Here is a 22,139-nt window from a genome sequence, read left to right as displayed (position 1 = left end):
CCCGTTTTGCAATGGAGACTGGGTTCCATGACTATAGTCAGAATTTGACACTGATCCTGCCCAGCAGCCACTTCTTCTTCTTCTGGCTGTTGGATCCTGTGTTTCTTTGGGGAAACTCCTATACCATTTTCAGTCCATGATGTGTGAGGTGGAGCTTCCCCAAGTGCCTCTTAGTATATGGGTATGATCAAGTCCTTCTAGTCAAGGTACCACATCGCCTCTGAATGGGACTGGCTCAGGGAAGAATGCTGCCCAAAGCAGGTTTATTCAAGTCCAGGAGCATCTATTCTAGAATTGTTAGATATTAGAAAAGAGGACAAGCATGGGGCTGTGCGCAGCAGACCTACCACCAGGAGGGGAAAGCCTATAGGAAAAAGGAGCCAACACAGAGGAAGGTACTGGTAAGAGATGAGGAGCGTAAGCTAGTCCTGAAGTCACAGTGTGAGCACTGGACTTGTCACACCTCCAGTCATGGTCCCTCCCTGGCCTTCTCAAATGTGGAGCCTTCCCTTGTGTACTGAAGCCAGCTTTGAATTGAGTTCTGTCACTTGCAACCAAGAGTCCATCCTGGTTGGTTTTATGGCTCCCTATAATTCTAGGGGACTAGGTTTTAATGATTTTTTTTCTTTCTGTATTTTCAAGTTTTTTTTTTAATAGATCAACTTAAATCTCATTTTCCTCAAGTGCCTTCAGACTAGAAACCAAAAGTAAACACAATTATCTTACTTACTCAAGTTAGTAGGCTTAATTGCTTGATTAATCCAAGTGACTCTACTGTTTCGGTGGTGACTAGAAACCTCTCCTGAGAAATAAAGTACTTGAGCCCTTGTCATCCCTGTTTTAAATGTCTGATATTGCCTACATTATGACTGCTGGATAAATACACAGGAAAATGAGGAATGATTTATGGATATGGATATGCTGCCTATACGATAACAAAGAAATAAAAACTGAAGATTAATTTTTTTCATTTAGATAATTGGTTTAGTAGAGATAAGGTCTGTATAAATACGATTTAAATTTCTAAAGCCTCGAAAAGCCAAAATAAGCACGTACAAATGTATTTTTAAAACTGTTCACTTGTTAACATTAAACCTGTATTTCTGAATCCATACCTACTGTGATAACTGTAATACACATTATGATTAAATAAGATAAAAAGTCAACATTTTAAAATGTTGCTTCTTATACTTTTCCTGTAAACTCATTTGTACGCCATTGATTAGTTAAATTTGAAATTAAAAATCACTTAATAAGTACTATTCGGCAAAGTCAAAATATAGACTCTAGGGAGAGAATGTTAATAAAAATAGTATTTGATCATAAAGTTTAGTTCCACTGGAGCTTTATTTATATGAATACTTTGTTATTGAGATTAATAATCTTTTATTCAAATGTTAAAAGTTTGCCTTTTGATTCTTAGGATTCCACATTTAAAAAGAGAATTATGGGAGTTCCAGTCGTGGCTCAGCGGTAGCAAACGCAGCTAGTATCCATGAGGACGTGGGTTCAATCCTTGGCCTTACTCATTGGGTTAAGGGTCCGGCATTGCTATGAGCTATGATACAGGTTGCAGACGCAGCAGCTCAGATCCCAATTGCTATCTATGGCTGTGGCATGGGGGCAGCTGCAACTCTGAATGGACCCCTAGCCTAGGAACTTCCATACACTGCAGGTGCAGCCCTAAAAAGAGACCAGAAAAAAATAAAAAATAAAAAGAGAGAGAGAGAATTAGGGCTAACAAGTCAGTATATTAGAAACTATTATTTAACACTGGCCATAATCAAATGTTTTTCCCTTTTGTGTTGCTCTAACAATTTCAATCCTTTCCTAAGATGGGAATTCTAAAGTTTTTCACTGATGAATTCTACATATGATTGCTTTGGTTCACTTATCCACTTAATTACATTTCTCCTTTAACAGAAAAAAAAAAAGTGAAAATGGCAGAATTTCTTCTCTGTCAATGAGGAAATAATAGTAATATCTTTCTTATTTTCCACTCTTTTCAGAAATTACAGGATGTTCAGTTGAACTTATGTCTTTCTCATAAGCTGAAAACCAGTGACCCACAGAGTAAACTTGGACTTGGTCTATGGATGTGTTGCTCACATTGTACTAATATTAAAGTTAAAAAAAAAGTCGCTGACATTTAAAAATTAAGTTCAAATAAAAGTCCATATTTCTAGTTTCTCTTGAAAAATGAGAAGGTGGGGAGGCACTGGACTAGCATCTCCATTTGGTGGCAATGTGCTGAAATTAAGTGGCAGGTATCTTCCTTGGATGGGGCACACACTGAAATTCCCACCATGCCCTTTCAAATTACACGTGGCCAGTTTTTGGATTCATTTACACTGTGAAAACCAATCTATCTGTTCAATACATTGTGAGCAAGGCAGAAGGGAGAAGCAGAACTCTGAGAACATAGCACCCATGTGGAGAAAACATGCTAATCCTGATAGCTTGGGTCATGCCTGGTGATGCTCCAGGTAGAGGTGATAAACACCAAGATTTGAGTAATGATGGGGAGTTTTCTTGCTTTAAAGATATCTTCTGTGCCATATAACTGTTGAAGCGATATTAATCAAGTTAGAAGAAAAAACAAACATTGGAAAGAGATAAACTTGGCTGTATGACAAGCGATGGAAACAGTTAATTAAATTCACTTATTAAAAAGAATTATCAATGCTGATAAGCCATTTTCCCAATGTTAATCCAATTAACTTGTAGTAATTAATAAGTTACAGCAGTGGTAGGCAGTCCTTATTACAGTCCTTATTGCTATTACTTTTCTTCTAGGCGCATAGTAAGACTGTATTTCCCTACTGGGTTGAACTTGGGCAGAGCCACATGACTTGTTTTGGCCAATGAAACATGGGTGAAAATGAAGTCTTTCTCTTTTGGGTAGAAGCTTTAAGAGCTCATGGGTGTTGGGCTACCTTCTTTTCCTTCTGCAATTCTCAAGTTCTAGAAAGTGCTATTCTATCAGCCTTGGCTTTAGTGGGTAACAAAGCCCCTAGCAGGCCCCTAATAGGCATGCAGTGTTGATGAGAAATTGCCTTTTGTTGTTTTAGGATACTGCAGGTTGTTTGTGAATTAGCAAAGCTTAGCCTCTCCTGAATTGATCTACCATGTTATTCAAACTTCATTCATTTATGGTTCTTGATATGTCTATTATGCATATTATTTTAAAATACTTTGTCTTTATATCATTGCTACATTAAAACTTTTAAAATGTAGACTTAGTGTAAGTAATACATGTGGTACATATTAATTATATTTCAACTATGCTTTAATACACATCAAAGTAAATATGTAACTATTAAAAGTATTCTTACATAACAATTTTTGGAAACAGTAAAGCCAAATGGGAAAGGAACCTGATGTTTACGGCAGCAAAATAAGAAATTGGACTCTAAATTTCCAGATTTCGTTTAAAATTTGAATGTCATGCCAGTAATTAGTAAACTATACTACTTTCTTTATATAATAGAAATCAGAAAGGAATGTATATTATGAATGTAATATATGTAAATACACCACCTATAAACCATATCAGGTTTGTTTATAAAAATCATTAATAGAGACATCATCATAAGTGCAATGATCTATTTGCATATGCAAATCCAAATGTGTACAGGTATAAAGTAGATACATATTTTTTACAGGCTCCTCAATTGCATCCTTGAGTACTTGCCCTTTAACATCGATTAAAATCATTATGTATGCAGCTGGTAAATGTTATCTTTTGGGTGACATAGACATGCATAATTACCATTTTCCAACAGATTGAGTAGATTACAGAAAGTGGAGGGGGATATTTTATAGAGGTGACAGCCAAGAAAAAGTCTTAAGAGATACCTGACATTTGTCCCAAATGACCTAAAACCCCAAACAACCCCATATAATTACATTATATAAACAACATGTATTCTAAATGTAATTCATCTATAATAGGAAATTTAGGTGAAGAGTTCAAACATCAGACAGAAAAAAATTTGAAAAAATTTCACAATTAAATCAAAACCATGTCATTTGAGGATGAGTTTTGAAATTAAGAGGTATTTAGCTTCAAAAAAGGAGATATTAACAAGAGACATGCTAGCCACTGACATATATTTGAGGGGTTGTCACAGCAAAGATGAATTCAATGTATTTGTTTTCATGAAAAGGAGGTAGGCTGGAGAAAGGTGGGCAAATCTACAGAAGAATTTTAGGCTAAAATTAAGGAGGATATTTCTAGCTCCTCATCTTTGGGCATCTCTGACAGCCTTTGATAGCAATATGATCAATCTGCACAGGGAGGGCTTTCTAGAATTTTAATATTATAAAGACCAACTAATTTACCACCCTATTCCAAAGCTTCAGTTCTTTAACATTTAGTCCAAGAATATGAGATCATAAATTCCTTCCTCTAGGACTATTGCTAACAGACCAATAATTATAGTTAAATATTAAAAATATTTCAAGATAATACCTTTCATTTTCTCTTAAGACATCCCTTCCTTTCTTCCAGGTGTAGACAGGTTTCGGAGAAGCTTTTGGCTTACACTCAATGACAACTTCACCTCCCACTTTGACAAGAGTTACCCTTTTTACTAGGGTTCTGGAAAAATCCGGACCCACAGCTGGAAAAGAATACAGAAAATGAAATAATTAATTATTATGAAAGAAAAACTCCACTAGATCATTCTTTATAGTTTTTTTTTTTTTCTGTAATGCACTTACTGCTGTCTTATCAAAGGGAGGATAATTTTTTTTTTTTCTGAAGTAAAGGGGACAGAACTGGAAGTTTTGATGGATTTATGACAACTTGAGGTATAATTTATATAGGGTTAAAATGTACCAGTTGGAAGTGCACAGCTTGATGAATTTGGTGTTCTCAGCACAAAGACTGAGATGTAAAACATTCCATCACCCTACTGAGGGATTCTTTTGAAAAAAAAATTCCATGTCCAAATGAAGAAAATTTAAAAATTTCAGGGAAGCAAAAGGGAATGACAAAATCAAAACCAAAACCTAATAAAACCCAAAAACTAAAACAACAACAACACACTCACAAGGTATTTTTAGTCTAGTGTAGGTTAAAGCCTCCCTTCTTTGGAGTCACTGCCTCTGATCTGTTTTACAGCAAGCAGCTCTGTTCATATCTCTGTCAGAGGACGTGCTGAAATGTCTTATCATCACCCTCTGTAAACTTCTCCCTAAAAACAACTATGTTCAACAACTACTGCCTACTGCAATGTTTGGCTCTTGTAGAAGAAAGTGTGACTTACTCATAGAAAACTCTACTCCATGCTCACTATCAGTCTTCCCCAAAATTCAAGCATATGGTGACACCAAATTTGTAGTTATGTGGAAATAATATTAAATAATTATTTCTTTCCTAAAACAAAAGTTATATATATCTATATCCTTACAGAAACATAAAAGATGCCTTTTTGAAAATTTTCCATTTTCACCTGAGTAAATTGAGTTAACGTGTTTTAGGATCTGTTGAGAGAAGGGATTTATCTCCTGGAATCAGTTTTGCCATATTTAAAAATCCCTGACTCATTGCAGTCCAACCTGATAGAATTTAAGGTTTCATACCATGTTTAATATAAAATTTAAATACTAACCACAAATTACTTAAAAGAGGACAGACAGTGAATGTGTATGTATGTGGCTGGGGAGAATGGGGGTCAATTTTTAAAAACTGTACCCAAAGCGTATGCTAGTGACTAAAAAATAAATAAAAACAGGATTGAGGGGAAGCCAGTTAAATTTTTATTAAGTGCTTTTGTGGGAGAAATACTATCAATGTCTAGAAAGGAAGAAAGATGAGAAGGCTACTTTTTAATGGGATGATGCAATGTACACATGGGGCTGGTTTTACTATGTGAAGGTTAAATTAAATAAATGAATCTAGTAGGTAATTGATATCTCAATCTGTGTACCTTGGATTTATGAGGGGAATCTATAATTCAGAGAGTAATTCCATAATGATAAATGCAATTAATAAGTAGAGTACGAGTACAAATGTTTTTGCTATAATGAGATAAATGCCTTTCTTGTATGATCTGCGAAATCACATAAAAATTATGGGTTTCTGAAAAAGATAAGGTCAGGACAGACTTAGCCAATATTTATGTAACAGGAATACTAACAAAAATAACAATCATTCTAGTAATTATGTTAGCACGATTAAAAAAACCAGCATAAATTCCTAATAGATAAATACTTCAGAAAAATATAGGACTTCAGTGTGTGTGTGTGGATAGCTTAATGAAACAAGGAAGCTGGGAGAGAGAGTAAGAAAGAGCTGAAATTGGTAAACTATAATATAAGTGCAAACCAAGCTTTAAACACTGCCATGTTATAGCACATGGCCAAACTAAGTCAAGAGGAGAAATGTGGATGAACTGGAGTCATGATCAGTATGTTTTCTGCCTTGGCTCATTGTGTTGACCTGCATTAGTAGGCTTTGTGTTTGGTTGCTTAAACTAGAGAAATGCATGGCCAAAGTCAGCATCTGTTATACTGACATCATTTCCCCATTTACCAATCCAACACATGCTAATTTTCAACACAGAAAGGTTCTTGTAGCAGAACAGGCTCCTTCTAATCTTGGGTTAACACTTGAACTGACACATTAATGCATATAAAAAAAAGAATCGAGTCTCTAGAAGTTTTTTTAAAAAGGTATTTTGTGAAATAAAGTTACACATCTATAACATAAAAATCCCTTCTTAAAACTATATCTTTCTACACACATATATTTTTATCACTTTGAGCAGACATTTTTCATCTGTTCAGGAGGAATTCTGCAATTGCATTTGAAATGAGTTTACATAAATCAAACTGTGCACAACACACGGGTGTTATTTCTCAAAAAAATACTATATTTTGCTTTTATGGGATTTGAGATAGCATGATATCAGCCACATAGAAGGCAGAAAACACACATTTCAGTTTTAAAAGCATTTGTACTGTACTATGTATGTGCATATTTTGGATATCCTAGAGAAAAGACTATCTTTGAATATCATTCACTAATAAAAAGGAAATTATAAATTTAAACATTTCTCTCTTTGTTTATTCAATTTGCTTCATTTACTTCTAGTGTTATCTAAGCCTGTGAATCTACCAATTGCCAACATAAGCTGCAGTGCTTTCTAGGGCAAAACTGTCAGACATTCATCTGCATTTGAATACTTCACCCGTTAATGGGTTTCTTGACATTCTGCCATTTTGTGACCATTTTTTTTGAACCTGAAATACCCTAAAGTTTGTGGAATGATGTTTTCTGTGTTGGGTACCCCATGTTTATTCCCATTCCCAAACATCTGCCCAGAAGAGGCCTGAAAGAAAAGAAAAAGAAGCCTGTATTTGACATTCACAGAGAATCAGGTTTTCAACATTATATATAAGGTTCCAATAGGGTACTATTAGAACTCATAATTGCTGGCACTGGAAAAAATTAGGCACTTTGAAGGTGAAACTTTAGTGGGTTCCTAAGGGTTCAGAAAAGACAAAACCAAGTATCAAATTACCCACTTGAGCCTGAGAGTAGCACCAATACTGGGAGATCCTCATTTGCTAAATCTAAGATACTTAGAAGATAAAATTTCTTACTAGAAGGCTACTAGAGGGCACTGGTCTCTCAGTGTTGGAATAAGGTACACTACAGGACCTCTTCCCTTTGGGAAAGGCAACTTTTTATTATTTATCAATGATCTTTAATATATTAACATTACATTATCTGAGAGAGGCATCAGGCTAAGAGAAGCCCTCTATGCAATTCTCAACTGTTTGTTATTATTTAATTAAATGACTCTTGGTCACATGTCAAGGGTATTGTAAGTGGCAACAGAATCCTTGAAAATGAAAGTTGTGCTTTAGTATCATTTCTCAAGAGAGAGAATAAGAATGATAACACCTTAACAGGATGTGCAATGGCAGTCTCATTTGGGAAATATATGGGTGTGATGTTTTACTCTATTATTGAAGAAGAAAGGATAATTATGAGTGCCTGTCCTATCACGGTCAGTAGAAACACCACTGGGAACACTGCCAGTGGATGGAGGCTATTAAGGCTGGTCCTTTTAGGACTTCAGAATTTCATATTATTTTAACCTTTATCTATTATCTTTATTACCTCATCATCCCATAAAAACAAACTTATAGTAAATGCATTCATTCAAGCATTGCCACCACTGAGAAGATAATGCTGGTGTCAGCTTTTAAAACCTCAAACTTCTCCTGGCTTGCTGGGTAGTTAACTAGAAGGCTGTCTACAGTGGAAAGAGTCTTCTTAGTCTTCTTTCTAGATCCAGCATTTCGGAACAGCTGATTCAAAATCAGCCTCTCTGATGAGGGATAAAATTCACAAGGAGAGTCAACAAGTTCCAAAGTAGTTTTCTATTCTAGTATCAGCATGATGTGCTCCTTCTAAGTTCCTAAAACTCCGCCTTTCTAGGTTTGGTCTAACTCACGGAATGCTCTGCTTCCCCAGGGCTCCTCCTACCATAGTAGCTTTTGTTTAAAAGCTTCTACTCTTTGGGGAAAATTATTGTAAAACAGAACTAATAATATTTACAGTCACACAGTTGTTCTGAAGACTAAATGAAATACATGAGTTGTACATAAAGTACTTAGTTCTGTATTTTCCCAGAGTAAATACTTTACACCTACTCATCCCCTCTGCTATTTCCACTGTTATTACCAACACCATTTTCACAGAATTTTAAGGTGAAAAGCTTCTTGGAGCCAAAGGAATATATTTTTGGTTTCAAAACAAAACTTATTTTGAACTAATTATAGATTCACAGAAAATCACAAAGATAATACAGAGAGTTCCTGTGTATCCTTCATTCTGTTTCTCCTAATGGTTACATCTTTTTTCCCCCTTTTTTTCTTTTTACAGCTGCACCTGTGGCATATAGAAGTTCCCGTGCCAGGGGCTGAACTGGAGCTGCAGCCGTGGCCTCTGCCAGAGCCACAGCAACAGCAGATCTGAGCTGCACATGCAACCTATGCTGCAGCTTATGGCAATGCCAGATCCTTAACCCATTAAGTGTGGCCAGGGATTGAACTGGCATCCTCACAGAGACAAAGCCCAGGCCTTAACTTGGAACTCCTCAATGGTTACATCTTATGTGAACGTACTACAACATCAAAGCAAGTAAACTGATCACTGATATAATGTGTAGAGTTCTATGTTATTTTATCACACACTTCAACTTACTTACATAACCACCACTGAAATAAGGTAGAGAATACCTCCATCACTGCAAACATCTCTTCATCCTATCCCTTTGGAGCCACACCCAGCCCCCTCCTGATTGTCCTTCCCATGCCTCCACTAATCTGTTTTCCATCTCTATAGTTTTGTTATTTTGAGAGTGTTATTTATACATATATATATGGAATCATGCATTATGTGATAAGATTTTTTTTTTAGGCAACATAATGCTCTTGAGATCCACCCAGGTTGTTGTGTGTATCATCAGTGAGTTCCTTTCTACCTCTGAGTAGTAGTATCTCACCCATCCTGGTACTGAGGAATTTATCTTAAATGTTGGCATTGTAGGCACAGTGATAACTGACAAATACTTTTAAGCACTGGAACCATTTCAAGATCTCTCAACACATTCTCTGCCAACAAGAAGGATTAGGCTTAGCCTTTTTTTCTTTCTATAATGGTTTGAAAAGGCAGAACCTAATTGTGTAGACATGGGTGGGATATTTCTTATTCAAAGAAAAATATTTTAAAGTCATTTTAGAACATTTCTTATTTACTAATTTACATATTGACTGAAAATAATTCTTGTATGTTTTAAAAGCTTTAGCTGCTAAACTCTTGTTAGCCTCCCTTGAGGCTACATTAAGACAATATATTATCTGCCATCTATATTGAGAGAATAAGAACATGCATTTTTAAACATGTGTAATCACACTGACTTTTCTATATAAATCCAAATGAGTGACACTTCATTATAGGTGGCAAAATGTCCTAAACTCTCATACAAATTTGTGTTCTTGGTTAAACAAGTAGTGTATGGTAGTATAAAGCCAAGCCATTGGATTATGAACAACTTTGGTATGAGGTAACAATATTTGATGAATTAACAGAAGAGGGTCATTAGACTATGAGAATTCTAGAATGCCGGTGGTTAAGAAATGGTAGCACTTGTTATTAGCAATTATTAGATCATCAGTTCCTTGAAGGCAGAGGCTATCTTTTACAGATATGTACATCCCTTGAACTCAGCACAATGCTTGGAACAAAGGAGATGTTTAATCAGTATGTGCTGAATTAACGTATGTTGTAGGAAACAACTTGGGAATTCAGTTCAAAACAGGCAAATCCCTTATTATGATGCTTTGCCTGGATACCCCAGTCATTTCTCTTCTCCAAGTAGGGTTATAAATGGCTCGTTGAACTTCTTGCCCTGTGCACAGGGTTCTCTATCATCTCTGGGGTTATACCTCAGTCAAATGAAGCAGAATTACCCAAGAAACAATCCAGACTGTTTATACAACTGTCCGTTAGAAGCCAGTATCCATTGGATTTGGGACCCTGGAAGATACCTAAATTTGCAGATGCTCAAGTCCCTCATATAAAATAGTGTAGCACAATGAATACAGTTAGTATCCATAACTGGTGGATACAGAGTGCTGACTGTACTCCTGTACCATGTGAACTGGTGTGCTGGTAGATGTCTAACAACTGGCTCTACAAGCAAAACAAAACACAGAAGAACTTGGGCTTTGCCAATTTCTGTGGTGTAAATACTCCTATCAGGGCTGAGTTCAGGTCCCCAAAAAGAATTCATCAAATGTGAACCGAGGATACATAGGCTTAGCTCCTGCCAATAAGAACTGGCTTCAATACCTAACAGCCTTTTCTTACTTCATCAAAATACATACTTAGGGGAAGGTCCTGGATAGAGTTGGACCTTGGGAATTCAGCTTTCCTCAGATCTGGGCTTTTCTCTGAGATGATACCACTGTCTCCTCTCTCCTCCCAGGTACTCTCAGACAGTCAACCCAGTGTGGAGAATTTCAATCCCCTTCCAGTTCTTTTGACCAGTTCATTCTGTTCAAAGAATGTGTGTCCTGATGATTTGTGAGTCATGATATCCTAGCAGTTTTAAGGGCTCAGCTACACATGCCCTGCCCTATACATGCAGGCTAAAGAGAAATAATACTGCAGTGTGGATGAGCGATGTTTATGTAACCCAAGAGTGACTGATCTCACGCGTATCGTGTTCCTTCAATAACGCACTTAAATGAAGGAGGTTATTTTGTTTCTTTGTTTGTTTTGCTTTGTGCTACACTTATTTTCAACCACATTCAAAAGGCTTTAGTAAAAGCAGCCTGTCTCATACTAAGTACAAATGAATTTCTTTAGGAGCACAGAAGAGCCAATGTCTGCTTACGGAAGAAAAAAAAAGCTGGAATGTTGTTGGTACAAAGGCTCTATTTCTGGTAGAAATTGTTTCACATGATTAAGTTAACCTTGTCAACACTAGGTTCAATAATGGAAACATGTACTAACTGGAGGTAGAGTGGTTATACTAACAAGTCATTATTCCTTCCTCCAAGTCTTACTTGATTTAATAAGTTAGAAGGTTATGCTACTGGGATGGCTTATGACTGGGTAACAAAGGGATCTAAAGCAGATTCTAGACCAGTGGCACCTAAATTTAACTGATCATAGCAACAATTTGGAGGAGCTTATTAACTGTATACACTCTTCAACTCTACCTACCGTGAGAGGGGTACTGTACTGCAAATTTAAATTCTACAATTTTTGCCACTAAAACTGTGATCTCCAGGGCAGAAGCATGGATGACTACCTTGGGGCTTGTTAAAACTGCAGAAGCTATGGACCAACCCCAGACTTGAAATAAGAATCTGAATTTAACAAGATCCCCAAGTAACTTCTACTTGTGTTAAAGTTTGAAACTCACAGCTAAATTTTTGTGAACACCAATTCTAAAACTCCCTACCAAAATAGAATCAATCTGTTGCCAGAAAGTAGTGGAGAAAAAAAAAGTTACTTTATTTCATTGACTTATTTATTCATTAGTTCAAAGAGACTCACAGTGGATAATGATAAAAGACATAAAGTAACAAATACATTTAAAATATGGCTGAAATCAAGCATAGGAAGGTTAGAAGGGTAGGAAACAATCTTAGTATAATAAAGGGAGATTCTAGAAGCCAAAGACAGGTCAACATGGTAGACAGACGAAAAAAGAGTATATTTCTTTCTGACTGATAAAAAAAAACAAACAAAAATTCCTCCTAAAGGAAACACAAACAAAAAAAAAAACCCAAAACCATATATAATTTTTTTTTTTTTTTTTTTTTTTTTTTTTTTTTTTGCTTTTTAGGGCCACACCCTTTTCTAGGGCCGCTCCTGAGGTATAGGGAGGTTCCCAGGCTAGGGGTCCAATAGGAGCTACAGTTGCCGGCTTACACCACAGCAACAGCAACATCAGATCTGAGCCACATCTGTGACCCACACCATAGCTCATGGCAACAGCAGATCCTTAATCCACTAAGCGAGGCCAAGGTTTGAACCTTCAACCTCATGGTTCCTAGTTGGATTTGTTTCCACTATGCCATGACGGGAACTCCCAAAACCATATAATTTTTGAAAAGACAAATTTTCCTCCTGAGTTTATACTTTAAAATTTTATTGGAAATCCTTTTTCTATAAAGAACTATGGACTTCAGAATGGGTTATGCCTTCACAGCAGTTTAACAGAGGACTCAAGAGATTTTGGTAGTAGGACAGTACAGGTGGCCCTCAGTATCTGCAGGTTCTAAATCCATGGTTGGTTGAATCTGTCCACATTGGAACTTGTGGATGCAGAGAGCTGACAATACATGGTTTCAATACTTAGTGATGCCTTAGGCTGAAATCCTGAGTTATATTTTAAATTCTAATTCACTGAAGGCATTTCTTTGGGGGAAATGACATAAGGGAGTGTCAAAATATTTATCCTTCAGATTTTTGTATACCCCTTCAGTTGGCTTTATGCCACCAGAACCACGCCAAGAGCATCTTAGCTCAGTCCTCACATGGCAGCCTAAGTCAGTCTTTGGTCCTAATTCTAATTCACCATTGTGGTAAAATGGGGCCTTTCAGACATGGGTGGAGTCTCTGATACCCGATGTTTCTCTTCTGCAGAAGGGTTTTGGATTCAGAGTCCTGATCCAAATCAGAAGCTGTGCTAGGTAGACTATATTCAACTTAAAAACAAACAAGTGACAACAACAACAAAGACAGGAGTTCCTGCTGTGGTGCAGTGGGTTAAGAATCCAACTGTAGCAGCTTGGGTCACTGCGGAAACAAGGGTTCAATCCCTGGCCTGGCACAGTGGGTTAAAGGATTTGGCATTGCCACAGCTACAGTGTAGGTTGAAGCTGCAGCTATCTGGCCTGGGAACTTCCATACACCATGGGGGTGGTCATAAAAATAGAAGACAAACAAATAGACAAACAACCCCTTCAGTTGAGGCTAGACTTCCAGTTTTAGGAGAGTGGTTCTGAAAGTGTGGTGTTGGACCAGCAGCCTCAGCATCACCTGGAAACTTGTTAGAAATGCAAATCCTCAAGCTCTACCCCAGCACTGCTGTCAGAAATTCTAGAAGTAGGGCTCAGTAATTTGTGTTTTAACAAGTCCTCCAGTGATTCTGATGCATGGTAAAGTTGGAGAATCAATACTATAGGGAAACTTAATTGCCTTCTGATCTGATCAGTTAGAACAGTAATTCTCTTGTCATCATACCTGGACAATTTTAAGGAATAACAAGGCCCAGGGTCCCAGGCCCAGAGATTGAATTAGCTGGCATGGAGGATGGTATGGTATGGGCTATTACAAAGCTCCCAGATGACTGTAATCTCCAGCAAACTTGAGAACCACAGAAACAGGGTTTACTGGAGAATTTAGGCTGTCTATATTAAAGGCTTTGGGTATGGATATTAGTTAAAAACAGAAAAATAAGGAGTTCCCATTGTGGCTCAGTGGGTTATGAACCCAACTGGTATTCATGAGAATGCAGGTTCAATCCCTGGCCTTTCTCAGTGGGTTAAGTATCTGGCTTTGCCAGGAGCTGTGGTGTAGGTCACAGACATGGCTCACATCCCCCATTGCTGTGGCCGTGGCATAGGCTGGCAGCTGCAGCTCCAAGTTGACCACTAGCCTGGGAATTTCCATGTCATAGGTTTGGCCATAAAAAGAGAAACAAACAAACAAAACTCAGCAAAATAAAACCACTTCTTTATATTGCTATGAACACTTTTAGATTTGCAAAAAGTTTTCACATGTGATCTTTTTTAGTTTTAATGGAAATAGCCCACTCTTTTTACTGATAAATGAAGGCTTAGTAACCTGTTAAAGATATCAAATTTGAATTTGAGATCCAAGGGCATAGTTTCCCTCTTCATGTTGAGCTAAGTAAGGTTCCTGCCTAGATGACTACATTAGGATAAGAAAGGCATCCATCCTCTCACTGGATGCTGATCACACTCAGCCCATTTGACTATTTTGAAATCTGGCTCAACGAGGCAGTTGAAAATCAGACTTAGATGCAGATGAGCACTTGTGAAAGTCCCTGTGAAATAACTTTAGTTAAGCCTTAATGTTTTCCTAATTTGCAAGCCAAACATTGGGACAAATGCCAAATCAACCAAATAATTGCTTAAGGCTGCACCTCACTTTAATTGGACCATTGGTTCCTTAATGGTATTGAAGTGTCCTGCCAGGGTCTGATGTCCTCCACCACACAAGCCAGGAGAAGCCCCAGGGTCCTGAACCATCAGATGGAAACTCCTTGGAGCAAGGATACTTCTAATCCCTTATATACTCCTGGCAAAGTCAGGTCATGTTGAAGACCACTGGGAAGACACCAGTTTGCTCTTAGGAACAATCATCCCATTTCAAAATCAAAGATACTCTGGTGACACTGCCCGTTACCACCCAGGCAAACTGGACAAAGTAACCAAGCATCTTGTTTCTGGCACACTTACTTGTCTTCTGCAGAGAATTCTTTTGGTGCCCTCACACATTCTTTATTTCTGGCCCCAGCTTCTGTGAGCATTGGCTGCTTACCCCCTCCAGCTGACCCTTCTCAGGGAAATTGAGAGATTTTGCTTTATCTGCCCTGCCAGTTACCACCACCTCAATGGGGCAGCCCAATGAAAGACTGATACAGAGGTTTTAAAAAAGACTGGCCTACTTGCCTTGGGTGGGAATAATTCTGAGCCAGAGTTTATGCCTCAGGTATTTCCCTCCAGGATGGGATAGGACTTCACCCAAGACCCAGCTCCTCCATCCCCTAGCTTGCTTTCTCTTACAGATTCAATTTTCCCCATGATTATAAGACTCTATTCACTCTAATTCCAATGCTTTCATGTGTGGAGAGAAGGATAAGATGATGTGACACTCAGGGAACTGTGTAGCATCTCAGGGATGCCTATGAGCATACATCACAGCAGTGAACCTAATCCACAACACAGGCTAATCCAAGGGAACATCTGGGAACACTCACCTTGAGGAATAATAAACTATTAGTTGCAGCAGGTTGGTCACAAACAAGGACATTTCTATTTGACAGACCCAGGACTACTCTACCACGCTGACCTCAAGGCAAATGGCTCTCTATGGCATTCGCCCATCCAGTGAATAAATCACCTAGCACCTAAGTTAATTATACAGCAGTTTCAATTCATTAAACATAGATATGTTACATATACATTAAACACCCAAGACAGAACCCATAAAGCAAGACCAAGGGAAAAGCCTATTAAATATATGCTTCCTAACCATCTCTTATTCATGACGTTAGAGCTATTACCTGGCCTGAAAAGGAATCTCCTCTCTAGCATTGGAGGACACTGATGTGTGATGGGTAGCTGAAACCAATATCCTCTTTTTTCCTTCCTTGCACTGAAGTATCTTTTTTTAATTTTGTTTCTTTGTTCAATTCAACCTACCTAAGATTCTAATAGAGGGAATAACTAACCAGTTATTTGATTCATTAAGAGTCAAACTATTACCATTTGGTAAGAAACAAAGTGACTTGTGAAAACACTCATACTAGAGCTTACCCAAGTTAACCAATATTAATGTATATGTATTTTTACATAGTCAAATGTCTTCTTCATTCATTTAAGGTGGACTCTAGGGAATTACCCATTCGATACTTCCCTTCAATTCACTTGGAATATATTAATGTACTTTTTTTTTTTTTTTTTTTTGGTGGAGGGGTGGGGTGGCAGGAAAAGTAAGATATTAAAGAGGGAACTTCTAAGTTGTTCAAGATCCTCCAAAACTGGCCCTTGATTAAAATTTCCATCTTTCTCTTTCAAATTTAAACTCTGCCCACATGCTTTTTGTATTTTAATCAAATATTTTGAAGAACATTCAGGATTCTCCATGGGCAAGAAACTATGCAGAGATTTTTAAACTTTAAACCTTTGTTCAAGCCATTTCGCTATGATTTGCAATATTCCTGGTCCCCCCACCCTTTTTTGGCCTGTATAAACATAAATTATTTTTTAAGGCTCAGCTGACTAGCCCAGTCCATTAATTAAATTCTCACCCTAAATTTCTGGAAGACTTACTATCTTTACTACTGTTTTTCCTGTATCATTTATGACATGTTTTACTGTTCTCAAATTCAACATGGTTGAGATGGGGGGGCTAAATAATTTCTCAGGCATTTTCATCTTATCTTCACTGCTCCAGCTTGCTGATCTCAAGGGATGTACGAACAGCCTCAGACCAGTGATTTATTTGGAATTAGTTCCAAATGGAAATGATTTGAAATAAGCCTCTGAATGTAGGAGCTGAAGCAGTGACTACCATCCCATAGGCCTTGAACCCTGGGTGGGAGGATGGGAAAGGATCTGGTAAAGATCCTGGGATATGTATATCAGATAGAGAGATAGATAGATGATAGATAAATACATAAGCAGATAGATAGATGGATGAACACATAGGTAGGTGGCAGGTAGATAGTTTGGCAGATTCATAGATAGATGGATAGATTAGATAGAATAGATAGATAAAGAGACAGAGAGACAGATAGAGATGGCTGTATATACACATACCCATCTCATATATACTGTTATGTTCAGCTGTGGGTAGGTGCTCATTTCACAGCCTTTCTTACTTCAGACTTAGTCATCCTCTGCTTTACCCCATGATTATATCCCATGCTTCTCAGTCATTTTATACTAGCAGATTTTCTTATTTTACAAAGGCACCCACAAAATCTTTTAAAATTATAATGGTGTCCCCAGACCTATAAATTGGCAAGCACTTACCCACAACCCTAGGGGGGATTAGCACAATGTGATTTATTCCTTAGGCCACGTCCCCTCAGGTTTCGCTCTTCTTCTAACCAAGTGACACAGGTTTAATAAAAAATACATTTCTTTTTGCAAAAAATCCTATGTAATCTACTATTGTGAATCGTGCTCAAAACAATCAGTTCCAACTACCAATAATCATAACCAACCCCAGGCAGGGTGGGACCATCGTGCCTGTCCTGGAGAAAGTTGGAATTACTGTATTCAACATTTATATGATGGCAAGTACATGTGTTTAGGCTTCCAAAAAGGTCTTCCTTACAGGAGGTCAAGCCATGCTGATGATTATTCCGGGAGCACAGAATTCTCTTAGGCTACTCTGAAAAAGACTGCAGCCTCATAAACTCTCACAAATTCTTGTCTTGGATAGGGTGTTGGTTCAAGTAAAGAACTTGGTGAGATGAACAATGGTGGAAGCTTTTCCTTCCTTTTTTACCTTGCACAGGGTAGAAGGACATTCAACTTATCAATGTCGGATCTATATGCTAGGCACCAAGGAGTGAGGTGCAAAGGGCAAGTCAGGGAGTTCTCCCTGTGGTGCAATGAGATCAGCAGGCATGCAGTTGATCCAGACCAGTGCGAGGATGCAGGTTTGATCCCCAGCCCAACACAGTTGGTTAAAGGATGCAGTGTTGCTGCAAGAGTGGCTCAGATCTGATCTCTGACCCGGAAACTCCACATGCCACAGGGCAGTTTAAAAAAAAAAAAAAAAAATTCAAGTTAAGACTCTAACTTGGGCAAATTATGAAGATTTATGGAAACTGGGCAAATTATCAAGACTTATAGAATCAACTCTTTCTGTGCGTGCTGCTTTTCTCTTAGTTTTAATCTTTCTTTTCTCTCCTCTCTTTTTTTTTTTTTTTTTTTTTTGTCTTTTTAGGGCTGCATCCGTGGCATGTGGAGGTTCCCAGACTAGGGTCTAATCGAGCTACAGCTGCAGGCCTACACCAGAGCCACAGCAACACCAGATCTGAGCCACATCTGCAACCTACATCACAGTTCTTGGCAATGCCGGATCCTTAACCCACTGAGTGAGGCCGGGGATTGAACCTGCAACCTCATGTTTCCTAGTCAGATTCGTTTCCACTGCGCCACAATGGGAACTCCAGTTTTAATCTTTCTATTATGTTCTCCCTAAGAGGAACTGGTGCTTAGATACTTTAGATAAATCCTGAAGTCAGAGGCAAGATTTTTCTAGGAGACAAATGCAAATTGATAGCCTGAAATTTTTTTTCTTCACTGTCCACAGGTTTGTTAATTTACTTATGTTTTCAATGACTTACTTAACTCATTAGTTCCTTTTTAAAGATAGTCTCTCAACTCCTTCATCGCTCACCAGTCATTCTTACACCCATTCATTATTTATTGAGTATGTACTATGTGCTTCAATATTGTATTGAGTCCTGAGGATTAAATGATAAGTTAAACCAAATGTAGTCCTGATCATGGGGAAGTTAAAGTGCAGTTAAGAGAAAAAGACAGAAAAATCACACAAACAAATGTAAAAGGCAATGATAGCATCTGTTAGAAAGGACAGTTAAAGGCAGGATGAAAACCATAATGGGGAGTTGACCTTGGCAGAGAGCCAGGAGTGACTTCCTGAGGAAGCACCCAGGGAGCCAGAAGAGGGAGCCTAGGAAGGAGGCAGTGAAATGAAGAAGGAACAGAGAAGCATTCTAGGCAGAGGAAAGAGTATGGGCCATTGCCTGTGGAGGAAGGGAGGGTGGTGAAAATGCAGCACAGAAAGGTTAGCATTGCTGAAGAGCCAAGGAAGAGGGGTACGTGGTGAGAGATGTAGCTGGAGGGGCAGACCACTTGCGCAGTCTATAAAATTCAGATGTGAAAGAACAAGATGCCCTCTGCCAGCTGTTCAAATACACCTTCCCACACCAAGCTCTCCAAGCTCAAGTTTGCACCCTATCAGAGTGATAGCAACAGACTCCAAAGCACTTCAGAAACTTTGCTCAATTTGGAAGAGGGGTCAATAGAAAAATAAAAATGAGAGCCAAGGGAACTGCGTTACCCCCTTTGTAAGCATCAGAAGAAACTGATTTAGAAAGTGATCTCTTACTATTGCTTCTAGAATGCATTCCTTGTTTCTCGAGCAATATCTTCAGTCTAAAGATTTCTTGACCCTTTTTCCTTGGATTGAACACTTATGCCTGGCAAAGCACATGTTAGTTCAGTGATTTAAAGAGTGTTTTTCTTTCTAACATAAAGACTTACCTATAACGCTAAGCTCTGCACTGGAAAAGATAACTCCATGTTTATTTTCTGCCACACACTGATACATGCCAGCATCTGAGAGGTTCACTATTGTTATGTTGAGTGTTCCTTGCTCGATATGAATTCTATCCTGTGAAAGAAAAAGGAATACAAAACAATGACCTTCTGCAACTGAGACCTTAAGGCAATTTTGTTACATGCTGTATCAAAGGGGCCTAATGGGAAGAAAATAGCCATCATATAAGCAATTTACATAACATGCCTCTTTGTCTGTCAACTAAATTTGTGGTAGGTCAAATGCTAAATGAAACAACCTATATATCAGCTCGTAAATGGAATTTAAATTGTAGGATTCTCTTGAGTTTTCATTGATTTAATAGGGAAACCATTCAGATTAATCTCTCCTCTAAAGAGTGGAACTTGAAAATAAAATAAAATGCTTTTTTTTTTTTTTCCCTCTAAGGTTTTCTTTGTGCTAACTGGAGGTGAAAAGGGGCTGGGAAATACAAGTAAATTTATTGTTTAGAGTAGTTAAAACACTCAAATTATGAGCAGGCAACATTTTGAAGGTTAACAGGATTGTAATCTCAGATGAAGCAGACAAATATTTAATGTCAGTTGAAGTTTACTAAGAAAAAGAGTAGGTATTAATAATTTAACTTTCCTTACTCAATTGCTGTCGGTGGCATGATCCAAGCTTTGGACCATCTGCTACTAGCAAATCTGAAGAAAGCAAAATCAGTGTATGGAACAACAGACCATCCCCATTCATCAGCCTGAGGCAAGGCAACCTGCATGACCAATTTTTATAAGTACCCCAAATGATCTCCACTTTCCTAGGAGACCTTCCATTTAAATATGCACAATATATAAAGACATAGTGGTTTTCTGTTTGCCTCAGGGCTGTGATTTAGCTGGGTGGACACCATATAGGTTTGGGCCCAAATCTAGGCATCTACATTCCCTTACGTTAAATGAAGGGAGGAAATGCCAGTTACCTGGATTCCTACACTCTAGCGATTTGAGTTTGGCTTCTAGAATTGAGAGAATCATGGGGGAGCCAGAATCCTCCAGCGACTGGTCCACTCCCTGTGGGTGGCAGGGAATGGACCAGGTTCATCACATTAGCCTATTTCTGCCTCTCACACTGATAACCCAGACAGTGCCCAGAGCAGGCACTCTTCCCTGAGAGGAAACTGAGCAAGAAAAACTGGCTCTCAACTTAGGGCCTGAGGAAAATGTCAAATTTCAATGAAGATTTGGATTCAATAGGAACAAACAGAAGGAAAATCAAACTGGACACAATTGCTCCTCATTTTGAGGTCCTCCCCTGCTTTGTTCTGAGCTCTCTGTCAGAGGCAGCTCCCGGTGGACAGGCATTCTGTACCCTGTAAAGGAGCCTCCCCTCATAATGTGTTCTACCTCCTAGGTACTCCTTTCACAAGCAAGGTACTAGTTCCCTCAGGTGTGAAGTATGATGACAACACAGCTGAGTCTGTTTCTGGAAAGTGCTCTTGGCTGAAAGAACTTCCCAAATTCAATGACTGGGTCAATGTGGGTTACAAAGGCAGGGCCTCCTCTCAATTTGGGAAACTAACTTAAAGGCCACATGCTCTAGAGCGCCCCCTTCGAGGCCTCTATTGAAATTACATGATTGTTTAAATTCTCCCTCCTAATCTGGCTTCATGGGCTCCTTCAGAGGTGAGGCCCCCTGAAAGCACTCCCAACATACCTTCTGCAGGCAATTCGCTGCTTCAGAGTCTGTTTTGAGAAAATCCAAAGTCACAGGGCTATTTTTGAAATACTTTCAAAGAGGATTTAAGCTTTTCTTCCTTTTGTGCCATATCTCCTCCCCTATGTAACTTCCTTTAGAAATTTTCCATATAACCAGTTTTGAAAACATTATTCAGGCAAACTTTGGTAGTTCTAAATCCAGGAGACATTTACTATCTGGATCTTGGCTACGTGACTTACTAATGATGTGATATTAGGTGAAATGCTCACTTATGCCCATTTACTGATAAGTTAGCTTCCTAGTCTATAAAATGGGCAGAACAATAGCGTTTATCTCCTCCTGATGAATATCAGATGAGATAGTGTGTTTAATGGTTGGGTAGGAGAGATGAGCACTTGCTGAAGTTGTCTGCGAAGCACACCCTCCAAGTCCTTTATGAATATTACTATAATCTATCATTTCCCCTCACAAAATGAATCATCTCAGTAGAATCTGTATTTCAATGGTTATGTTTCTAAGATTTCTATGGTATTCTTTAAAAAAAATGACCTGCTTATCTTTTCAAAATGTCTTGTTTATTTTTATGGGCATGATTTCTTCACTAATCTCTTGGAGCATCCTAAACAGACTTGTTCCTATTTCTTTGTTAGACTGTTCTATAGGTTGGTTCCCTTTCTTAAAAAAGAAAAAAAATTTTTTTTCATATGATTTGGAATATTGGTGTATGGGTTTATTCTGAAAAGGAGTTATTTTTATTTGTCTTTTCCCCCTTAGAAGTTTTGGGCCTGCTTCCACCTCGTCCCTG

At 38.2% G+C, this 22,139-nt stretch overlaps 1 protein-coding gene across 1 annotated transcript in view; it reads right to left on the bottom strand.

The window, feature by feature from the left end:
* Positions 1 to 22,139, bottom strand: part of CNTN4 (contactin 4) — a 999,482-nt gene that overhangs the window by 137,038 nt on the left and 840,305 nt on the right. The window contains 2 exon segments of the mRNA XM_021070955.1: positions 4,475 to 4,625; positions 19,600 to 19,729. Coding sequence (XP_020926614.1) covers positions 4,475 to 4,625; positions 19,600 to 19,729 — 281 coding nt within the window.

The sequence above is a fragment of the Sus scrofa genome, chromosome 13, assembly GCF_000003025.6.
Source record: "Sus scrofa isolate TJ Tabasco breed Duroc chromosome 13, Sscrofa11.1, whole genome shotgun sequence".
NCBI classification, from domain to species: Eukaryota; Metazoa; Chordata; class Mammalia; order Artiodactyla; family Suidae; genus Sus; species Sus scrofa.
The sequence above is the reverse complement of the archived record's forward strand: the minus strand, read 5'-3'. Positions and strand labels throughout refer to the sequence as shown.